Source organism: Opisthocomus hoazin, chromosome 3 (assembly GCF_030867145.1).
Source record: "Opisthocomus hoazin isolate bOpiHoa1 chromosome 3, bOpiHoa1.hap1, whole genome shotgun sequence".
NCBI lineage: Eukaryota > Metazoa > Chordata > Aves > Opisthocomiformes > Opisthocomidae > Opisthocomus > Opisthocomus hoazin.
Window position 1 is genome coordinate 50919135 of NC_134416.1, and position 11107 is coordinate 50930241.

Sequence of the window (11107 nt, forward strand, 5' to 3'; positions counted from 1 at the left end):
GGCCTGTCCCTCTTTCCACATTCCGTGGACCTTTCTCTTCCATATGAGTTCCGCTAGAAGCTCCTGGCTCATCTGTGCGGGTCTCCTGCCTCCTTTGCTAGATTTCTTGCCCAGGGGGATGCACCAATCCTGAGCTTGGAGGAAGTCATGCTTAAACAGTGACCAGCTCTCTTGGACCCCTCAGCCTTCTGGAGCCCTGACCCATGGGATTCCTCCAAGTAGCTCCTTGAAGAGTCCAAAGTTAGCTCTCCTGAAGTCCAAGGTTTTGATCTTACGTATCGCCCTGCTTCCTCTACACAGGATCCTGAAGTTCACCATTTCATGGTCACTGCAGCTGAGGCTACCCCCAGCCTTCACATCCTCCACCAGTCCCTCTTTGTTCGATAGCACAAGGTCCAGCAGCATGTCTCTCCTCGTTGGCTCCTCCGCCACTTGCATCAGAAAGTTATCATCGATGCGGTGCAGGAACCTCCTGGACTGCATGTGCCTGACTGTGTGGTCTTCCCAGAAGGTGTCAGGGTGGTTGAAGTCCCCCACGAGAACAAGGACCTGTGACTGTGAGGCTACTTTCAGCTGTCTGTAAAGGCCTCATCAACTTCCTTCTCCTGGTCAGGTGGCCTGTAGTACACACCCACAGCAGTGTCATCCATATGAGCCTGTCCCTTAATTCTAACCCATAAACTCTTGGCTCCTTCTTCATCTGCCCCCAGGCAGAGCTCAATACATTCCAGTTGCCCCCTCACGTACAGAGCGACTCCACCACCTCGCCTTGTTGGCCTGTCTTTCCTAAAGAGTGTGTAGCCATCCATGACAGCATTCCAGTCATGTGAGCTGTCCCACCATGTCTCTGTAATTGCAATGAGATCGTGGCCTTGCGACCGCACACAGATCTCTATTTCTTCGTGCTTATTGCCCATGCTGCATGCATTGGTGTACAGACATTTCATGGAGGAACTTGGGCATGCTGGTTTCCCTGGAGGGATGCAAGAGGGATCTGCCACGTCCATACCCGCCCTTAAGCTTGTTGGTCTTTTGCTTCTCCACTTGGGACACAGCTGAGGAACATTTGTCACTGCTCTGATTGGCCACACTTATTCCCCAGCCAGATGGGATGGCTTGAGCATTGTGACTTTGCCCCCCACCCCCCGAGTCCTTCAGTTTAAAGCCCTCCACACCAGTCTGGCTAGCCTGCTGCCAAAGATCTCCTTGCCTCTTCTAGACAGGTGGGTCCCATCCCTCTCTAACAGGTTATAGTCATTGAAGAAAGTCCTGTTGTCATAAAAACCAAAACCCTCATGGTGGCACCAGCCACAAAGCACGGAGCTGATACTCGTAATGCATCTGTTTCTAGCTGATACCTTTCCTCCAACTGGTAAAATCGAGGAGGACTTATTCTGTCTTATTATATGGTGTACTAGTGCAGTTTTTGCACTGGTGACCAGTGGGGAAGGATTCTGCGCCCATGCAAGTGCCGTAACAAATGAAAATGTTGGCTCCCAAAGGGTTTTTGGTCATCTCTTATGTCAGTCAAGCTTGGGTCTAGTGCAGTGGTGACCTGCCCGTCTTACAAGCTTTTGCATACCATGACACGTCTGTGGTATATCAATATAAAATACAGGATTTGAACATCTTCTGGTATATGTGAGGCTGTTCCTTTTCTATGGTGATGTCCCTCAGGAATCTGACTGTGGAAAAGCTGAGCGTTTGGGAGATGACACAGAACTGAATTGAGACATCTGCTTTTTTACGAGCTTGAAAAACCAAGATGTGAGTCTTCCTCATGAGGCTTTTGGGTATATCAGCATTTTGTCAGGCTTATAGAAAGAGTGGAAAAGCTGTCAATGCGTTATTCAAATGTATTGTTAATTCAAATCTGAAAAGTCCTGCCGGAGGAAAGAAGATTCTTTCCTCATGACAGCCACCCTCTGACTTTGTCAGATGATTTATGAATTTATTCAAATACCAGATTTTTTCATACTAACTACGTCCTGTCTTCTTTGTTCCTTAAGCAATGTCACAGAGAGCGACAACACCAACCCAACTGAGAGCACACCTGTCTCCTGCTACCCTTGTAACATGATGAAAACCGAATCCAAAGAGCCTGAGAGCACGATGCCTTTGGGAAGCACCTCAGCTGAAGCTCTGCCTTCAAGGTTGTCTTGGCCAAACCATTTTTCAGGAACTGCTGAAGGCCTGAATAGGAGCGATTTCCTGCTTGATCCAAGCAGGAGCTACAGTTACCCCAGGCAGAAGACTCCAGGCACGCCAAAGAGAAACTGTCCAGCACCTTTGACTTTTGACTTCGATGGGTGTGAGCTCCCGGCGGGGTACTCCCCGCTGACCCCAGCAGAGTTCACAAACACCATCTCTAGCTGTCCAAAGTCGGCAAGTTACTCTCTAGACTGCACTGACGAGAAAACTCTGGGAGTCAGCAACGCAAAGCAGAGCCATTCGTGTCCTGCCTTACCTCCTCGGGCACCGAAATCGAGTGAAGAGAAACCAGTTACAGACATGTGTCCCTTGCCGCTGAAAATAGATGGTGCTGAGGAGGAGCTGAAAACTGGTTCTCCAGACCTCTTGGAAGATCAGTATCTCGTTAAAAAGGGCATGCAAGAGACGTTCTCCGTGTCTTATCCCTTCTCATCTCCCCTCCACCTCCAGTTAGCACCAAGGTCGTGTGGGGACGGCTCTCCCTGGCAGCCGCCCACGGACCTTTCTGGACTCTCGATAGAGGAAGTGTCTAAATCGCTGAGGTTTATTGGTCTGTCAGAAGATGTCATATCCTTTTTCGTTACAGAGAAGATTGATGGCAATTTACTGGTTCAGCTTACGGAAGAAATCCTGTCAGAAGACTTTAAGCTAAGCAAGTTGCAGGTTAAGAAAATACTACAGTTCATTAATGGCTGGCGGCCCAAGATGTGATGCCGACTAGTTATTAATGAAACTTTACGAGATGTGCTCAGTGCACTTCAGCTAATACATCCCTTTCTGGTTTTTGCACTAAAAGCCCTTCCTGTAAATAGTAGTAGAAAAATTCTTACTATGCAGATAAACGTTTTTGAGTGGTGAATGGATTTTTTTTTTTTAATATGTCAATAATAAAGGTAGAGAATCTGCAGAGGTGTGCCTTGTGCATCCCTGAACATTCAACAGCTGCTAAAAACTGGACACTAAGGGAACTTTTACTCCGTAGTCTGTTAAGACTTAGTCGTATTTATTACTGAAAAATTTGATGCTGAAAGACACACACCAATCCAGTTTACAGTTTTGTGTCAACTGCAAAAAATGTATTTCATACGGGATTATTTCTGTTCAAATAATATTTGGCAACATGCTGTGACTTTCTTCCGTTTCTGCTAACAAAAAGCATGTTCAGATATACAAAAACATTGTTTTGACACTACATCTGAAAAGGCTGAGAATTGCTGTGAAATGCCACTAATACACTATTCTTGCAGCATATTTTTATTAACAGTATATTCCTGACTACCTGTGATATGGATACATTTTCCATGTTACTTTGAGCAAAAAGAGTTAAATGTTTTTGAAACAAGAGTCTTGCTTAGCTCATTGCCCAGAGGGGAGGGAGAAGGGGGATTTTCCTACTGAGCCACTCTGCCCTGGCCAATTAAAAGTTTATGACCTGTAGATTTCAAAAGTTGCTTTCGTAGTCAGATGGCTGGAGTAAGCGGCATGACTGCTGGCCGTGCAGCTTGCTCGTGGGAAAGGCAGTTCAGTGCGCAGACTGCCCTTGGCAGATCCTGCCCACCGCAGTGGCCTGCTAGCCCAGCCCTTGCTGTAGCCTTGCTCGGACAAAGGGCTGCCCCGCATAGTTCCTCTGCTACTGTTACGATCATCGGAAAATGCGCTTGATGTGCTATCCTATTGCCGCTGCCGGATCTGCGTGGGAAGGTGACAGTACTCCTGTGGGATGCCTTTGAAATAAAGCGTTACCGAGGTGGGAACAGAAACAGCACATGGCAAGCTGGTGGGAAGGAGCCTAGTGAGGGTTTGGGCCATGCCTTGGGAAGTGCTTGTGATGTTGAAGTTCACCTGTCTTGTGTGCAGTGGGCTAGGAGGATGTGGATGTCAAAGCAGGAGGGTCTGCAGCATCTAAGATGGGCTAATTAGTTACCCAGCTGTGAAAACTCACTGCAATAGGTGTCACGTGGAAGCAGGAGTCAGAAGGGAGCGCAGAGGAGGGAAGGAGGCATTAGGCTGCCCCTGGAGATCTTTCAAATTTCACTGCTTGGAAGGCTAGAAATAGGATTAACTTTTGACAGTCCATTGCTGATTTCCTCTGCTTGGCAGAGCTCTCCAAAATGTGTCTAAACCCCAGGATCCTCTGCCTTTGTAGTAGTGAATGCAAGGATTTGTGGAGGTCCTCAGGTAATAGTCTGTGGTGTCCCTCCTCAGCAACTGTGCGTGCCCAGGATCCTCAGGTGGTCAGAGCCAGGGATGCGGGATCAGCTTCACCTTCACCTGCTGCTGAGCAGAGCCCTGACCAGGGTGACACCATCACCTGCTTTTCTCACCTTACTGAAGTACAAAACAATCTCTCTTTTTCCGTTATAGGGCACGTAGTGGGAGCATCGAGAGGAAATACAGAGGAGGGATGAAAATGAGAGGCCGATTTTGCCTGTTTTCTTAGCCTTATTGACTCACTAAAAAGAATTTATTTGCAAATGGAATTTTCTGTTGCCTGGGCAAATTTCATGTCATGTCTCCATGCCGAAGCCAAGATGCATCATTTGTCTCACAGTAATGCAAACCACCAGTTCCCAACTAGAGAGCAAAGCCCAGCTGACGTGGGTACTAGAATGCAGTGAGCCAAAAAACATCCCAGTAGAAAAACCCCAAGAGTTCATAATTCTGCTCTTTTGCTTAATGTATTGACTTTTAGCAACAGATCAATAGCTTTCTCCAGATGCGTTTTAATTAGTGTCCTAAAATATTTTAGCTGCAAGTAAGACTAAATGAAATTTAAGTACTGCTCAGATGCCTATGCTTGTTGTGAGGCACGTGCAAGTTGCAGTCAATTGCATTTTAACCCTCGCTATGTCAAATGAGCGTTCAGATTCGAAAGGGCCAAATTTTAAATGTTAGGTACTTATTTTAGTTTTGCTTGGCTTGTTAATTCCAGGTAAAAAAAGTAAAATATCTCTCTCAAAAAAAAAAAAGAAAAAAGAGAGATTGCAGTCTTGGTAATATTAATGTTAAATGTTGCTAATGCCCCCAGGATGTGAACGTCCCCGAGAAAACAGTGTTCTTTGACTATGGATGGACACCTGTTCTGTTATCTCTGCTTACCTGCTTGGAGCAGTTTTTTCTGGCCAGCAGCCCGGTGGAATTTGCATTCGTGAATGTGCTGCATTAACATCACATACGCGTAGACCAAAATACAACTGGCCTGTTGAAAGGCCCAGAAATGTGCAGTGATTTTGGAAGCAGAGCCTGTGTACAAAAATATAGCTAAAACCTCTAATTGCAAACTTGCTGTTGGTGTCCTTCCAATTATCTTGTTCTGGCTTGGCACTGCTTACTTATTTTTATGCATATGTTAGCATTTGACCTTTTCTTTTGCCCTTAGCTGCTCATCACCTCAATTTTCCAAGCCTTTTTTTAGCGATTTAAGTGTTCCTAACCTTTGTGTTGTGTGCCGCCTGCTGTGATGCCCAAGCTGGGCTGAAGCGTCTGCTCTGTTGAAATCAGGAGAGTGGTGAGCAAACTGGGCAGCTGGAGCGTGGTGGCTTGGCCTCTCCGCTGCTCTGTAGGTATCCGGGCTGTGGCAGCACTGATGCCCATGGCATCGGTTTCATTTGCTTTCCTTGTGAGCTTCACTGCTGTGGTGGTAGGAGGTCAGGACCATCTCTGGCACTGCAGAAGGCAGTCTGAACAGGGCAGACCCACGTGAACGCATCGGTCTCCCAGGAAGTCACTGGCAGTAAAGGGATGGTGGCACCTTTGAAATGTGGCAGGAACGGAGGAGACCTTCAGGCCTGAGCAGAGAACCACGCGGTCTCTTTAGAAGGGTGGGGTGTAAAACCTGGTGCCTTAAATCTGTAAAAGGTTACAAAATGCTGCCCTGCTTGTTGTGCTTCGAGACAGAGGGTTACTCCAATGTTTCTGCTATGACTGGAAAGTGTCTGAAGCCTCTGGGGAGATATCCCCATGATACGAACTTTTTGCCAGCTGATGTGAATAGGAGGAGACAGCACTCGGCGTTTGATAGCACTTGCAAGGCATATCAGCAAACGGAGCAGCGCTGGGGCACGGGCACTCTCTCGCTGGACTCCCGAAGCGGGCTCTTGCCTGGCTTGGTGTGACCCAGCCAGTCTGTGCAGCGGGTGATGCCAGGCAGCTCCCAAGCACAGCTCAGGGGTCAGCGGTGGGAGAAATCAGCCTGATTTTGGGGAGTAACGGAATTCAGCGCATTGATGCAAGCCGTGTTGGTTGTTGTTGGGGCCCGAGAGCAGGCTCTGGCCCATTTTGCCTACTGACAGAGAGGTAGCCACTGAGTTCAGACAACATGCGTCGTGCCAGAATGAACATAAAATCTTTTTACTTTTTGGAGGCACTTTGCTAAAATAGGCCAGCCCTAAGCTTGGACTGCTTTCTTCAGATTAAATAAATGTTAGGCCTCTGGTGCTTATTTAGTTATCAGTGTCTGAAGTTGTGTGTTGTCCTGGGGGTTCTTGTTTGCCTGGGAGTTTTGGTAGCAAACAATCTGGCATGTCATTCTGCACGGATCTGTCTGTGTCCTGCAGCAGGAAACACACCCTTTCTATGCAACAGTCGCGTGGTGACGCAAGGACCGATGCTGCCTTCAGCGGCGAAAGCTGGGCTCTGGCGTGATGGCTTTCCTGGAGGTGGACACGGAATTGTCCAGGGAAGGGATGGGAAGCTGGAGGGGAGATGCTGGTTTCTTTTAAATGCTCGTTTGGCCTAGGATTAAGATTCTTTGTATTGCTCCCTGGCTGGCTTACCAAAGCTGTGTTGAAATCAACCAACTCAAAGTGCATATTCGCGTCCTTCCTGTATTGTAAAAGCTGCCTATGGCTGAAAACTTAGAGACAGAAAACATTTGGTCCATCCAAAATTGAAAGGAAAATGTATTTTGAAGTGTTCTTTGCAGCTAGGAGCAAGGGTTTGAAGTAACTGTGTATTGCACAGGGTTTTTTTCCAGTACAACAGTTTTACTTGCCACTTTAATTGACTTTATTCCACAACAACAGCTTCAAGAGAAACAGCATAAATAGCGATGCTGTCTCGAAAACCACCACGTTTCAAATCTCTCTGTAAATTCTTGAAGTGTTTCCTCCTGTATTTTCTTCTTGAATCAACTCCTTGATTTTTCCCTGGTAAATAAAGCGTGGTGGCACCAGGTATTTGTGTGGTGCCCAGCGGGCTGCCTGCCTGCAGCGCAGGTCAGCCACGCTGCCTAAAAGCCAAACACCACCCCCAGCTCCTCTTTTTGATGCTCTGAAATTGCAGCGCTCCCGTGGACAAGCTAGAAGGTACAAATGAAATCTTAATCGAAGTGAGGGAGCGTCCTTTTTTATTTGTGATGATAGGGATGGCAGGGCAGTAGGGAAGTGCAGGCCCCTTGTTGAGACCTAGCAATAAATGACTCTTCATTTGCTGTGTCTTAAGCTCCTAGTAGTCCAGGAGTTGTTCAGACTTTACCATTTCTGTGCGTAACAACCAAATTTTCAGCGTGAAAATCTGCAGAGTGATTCTCTTGACTTGGACAATCTTCTGAATTATATTAAAAATATCTGTTAGTTCTTAGCTCTTTAGATTCACTTTGGGTAGGTCAAAAAAGTAACTCTTGGGAAAAGAAGAGAAAGCCCCAAAACTTTGACTTAGTACATTTCCGTTAGAAAACGAAGCATGGTTTTTGTGGAATTCTGTGCTGTTTTGGGCTTTTGTGTAAAAGGCTGAAGGCAGATTATTATTTAAACCAGGTGCAAACAGATATCCCTGTAATGTATATGAACAAATTTAAACTGCGTATTGTAAGTATTATGAACTGTATATTAAAGACACTATTTTCATGATATTTCAAACGTGTACAGAATTTGTTGTACTAAATCGATTGGGTTGCACATACTATATAAAATGGTTGGTTTTCGTTTAGTAGTTTCACTGAATTATCCTCTTGCTCATCTCAGTATAATACAGAAATAAGCACTTCTCAAGTAGTGAATTCACAAAGTAAGACTGGGATAATTGAGAGGAGCAATCAGGCTTTTGCATTTAACCTCGCAAGACACATGCCTTTTCCATCTTCTAATTTCACTTGATCCCCTTCAGCAAGAGTATTGAGCTGTGTGTTCCCCAAAGAATTTGTTGCCAGACAGCTTTCCTGTCTCCAGCAGACATTCACCTAAAACATTATTTTCCCAAGGCCTCAGCCTATTATCTTTCATTTAGAGAAATGTATTCAATTATTATTTGGATATGCTTTTAAGTGCAAGACCATGCACAAGTATTTCTGCTTTGCAAAAAGTCTCTGAAGCATTTGTTAGATGGGGAGAAAATTAGAGATGGAAGAGCGTTGTGCTCTAGGTTGCCTGTTCACATTTCCTCCCATATTTGCAACAGGGGGAAACATCAGCGCTACAGCCATCCACATCATGCAGATAAGTCGCTGTTGTGCCAGATTCCCCTTGGGTGGAAGCTTCATTCGCTGATACAACGCCAAAAGAAAGTTTACTCCAGCACAACAGTAGTTGTGGAGGGTTTTATGGAGGGACTCATTAATATATGTTTATGGGAAATAAAGCAGGGCAGAATCTGCCACAGTGGTTGCCACTGGATTTGAGACAGGTGGGGTTTACTTGCCTCCAGCCCTCACATCTGGGAGAGGGGGGAAGCCTGTCTGGAGGCAGGATGTGCATTGGGCAGGGGGGAACAGAGAGAGGCAGAGTTGCTTTCACAGTTAGGAAAAATCTTACTCGCAATGAGCAGGGCTGTCTGGGGCACACCTCTGCTCCAGTCTCCAAAGAGGGGAAGGAAAAATGTTTCATTTTTTGAATGCTCCAGTCGGTTGGCTCCAGGCTGAGCAAAAGGATTTACAGGAAAGCATTTGGTGCATGAAGGGGAAGGGAAGGGCTACAGCCCGGGTCAAAATATGGCCATCTCCCTATCAGGAAAGTTCTGTTCTAAGGCAGGCATTTTCTGCTTATGTGTATTATAGTAGTCATCGAGCCTGACATAAATCTCCTGTCTGATTCTAGTCACCATGGCTACCTGTAAATGTGAGTGAGGAATGCAGGCAGAGGAGGGACCGGAGAATGCAGCTCTCTTCAAATTTGGAAGCGCAAGCTGAACGCTCGTGGACGTGCCACTCCTCTTGGTGTGATACATTCGCCAATTAGTCATCGCCAAGATCTGTTAGTTCCAGAGTACTGGAACAGGCTGCCCAGGGAGGTTGTGGAGTCTCCTTCTCTGGAGATATTCAAGACCCGCCTGGACAAGGTCCTGTGCAGCCTGCTGTAGGTGACCCTGCTTCGGCAGGAGGATTGGACTGGATGACCCACAGAGGTCCCTTCCAACCCCTACTATTCTGTGATTCTGTGATTCTGTGTGTTTACCCTGCTCTGCCTCTCTCTGGGGCTGCTGTCCTTGAGTCGAGTAGCTATGGCATTCAGGATAGCAAGAGCGGCTGACGTCCTGTCTCATGACACCGGTGACGAATGGCTGAAGTCCTTAGTTGCAGCAGACTGTGCTAGCTCAGGTCGTCCCTAGCTTGGGGCACTCTACACCACGCTCTGTTGCCCAGGCACAAACATGCTTTATGGCACCAGGTGCACATGTCATAGGCAACCACTTTCTCCTGTGCACAGGGTGACCAAAAACTGCAAACCTGGGGAAAACTCTCCTGTTCTCTCTTTGTTCCATGCCGTGAGCAGATGATGGGATTTGCCGTTGCAGAATGAACAGAAAATCTGGGCTGCTTGGGCAGTTGCCCTTGGTGATTTTGCCCAGGACCTCAGTGCTGCTGGACCATCTCCCCAGCACCCTTGTTCCCATGGCAGCATGGTTTTTAGGGATTCCCTTGGTACCGCTTCCTAACCACTGCCTCTGCTCCTATGGACAGCTGTTGGAATGGCAGCTCTAGTGGTTGCAAAAAAACTCCAGATGAATTGTATTCTGTATATAGATTTTTTTTTTTGTTCTCTTGCACATGGTTGTCATGCTCAGTGAAGATCAATTTTTGTTGAAAGTTGACCGTATTTACATTTTTATTCAGTTGCCTGAATGCAGCGTTTCTCCTTTCCTAGGATAAAGCATTGCTATTCATTTTCACGTGGCACAATGAAGAGCTGACACAAAGAGTGGCGTTGAGAAGGAGGTGTCTTCTCCCCGTTCTCACCATCAGATTGCAAGTTGGAAAGCTCAAGATGGGTAACCAGGCTGCTGCAATGTGAGCATAGACAGACAACCCAAATCTTTATTTGTTGCTCAGCAAGACTTCAAAATGCCCTTGACTCCTGGGCGGGACAAAAGGAATCTGGTGCAAATACGCTTGGATTAAATGAAAACCATTCCTCACAGGGAGCCTGGGGTAGGAGGAAGAAGAATAAAAGCAAAGAAAATAGGGAGGAAGGAGACAGCATATTTAAGGTGCCAAGTCTAAGGAGCTGGCAAGGAAGCAGAGGGACGTGTCCTCTTGCTCTGTGTGGCAGTGGCTGGTGTAGCACTTGGGTGTGCCACACAGCATCAGACTGGCACGCAGCCGCTGAAAGATGGAACCAGCTGTAGGGGCTGCGATGGTGACAGATGGGCTCAGGGACCTCGTTAGGACTCTCTGCCAATCCCATAAAAGCCCTGTCACAAGAAGGTGCTGTTTTAATTGCGCTGCAGCTATTCCATTATACAGTATCAGGAGTTATTCTTAATGAATATAGGGGTCAGTGAGCAGGTCTCCAGGGCTGGGTTTCCAATGGATTAAAGCAAACAGAAAGCAGGCGGAAGCTTTAGTGGGTCGACACCGTAAGAACTGACAGAAGGTCTGGTAGAGCCCTGAAGAACTGCATATATCTTGGCTAAACTTTTTTATTTAACTGCAGCTCTGCAAGTAGGAGAAATGTATGACAGC

At 46.7% G+C, this 11107-nt stretch overlaps 1 protein-coding gene across 5 annotated transcripts in view; it reads left to right on the forward strand.

Annotated features, from left to right (window-relative positions):
• Window positions 1-8043, forward strand: part of GAREM1 (GRB2 associated regulator of MAPK1 subtype 1) — a 112626-nt gene extending 104583 nt beyond the window's left edge. For 4 of the 5 annotated variants that reach the window (XM_075416234.1, XM_075416237.1, XM_075416236.1 and 1 more), the window contains one exon: window positions 2010-8043. In XM_075416234.1, the coding sequence (XP_075272349.1) occupies window positions 2010-2922 (913 nt within the window). In that variant the 3' untranslated portion in view covers window positions 2923-8043. The remainder of the gene's footprint in view (window positions 1-2009) is intronic. The other variant, XR_012763443.1, reaches the window with a different exon arrangement.
• The last annotated feature ends 3064 nt before the right edge of the window (window positions 8044-11107 follow it).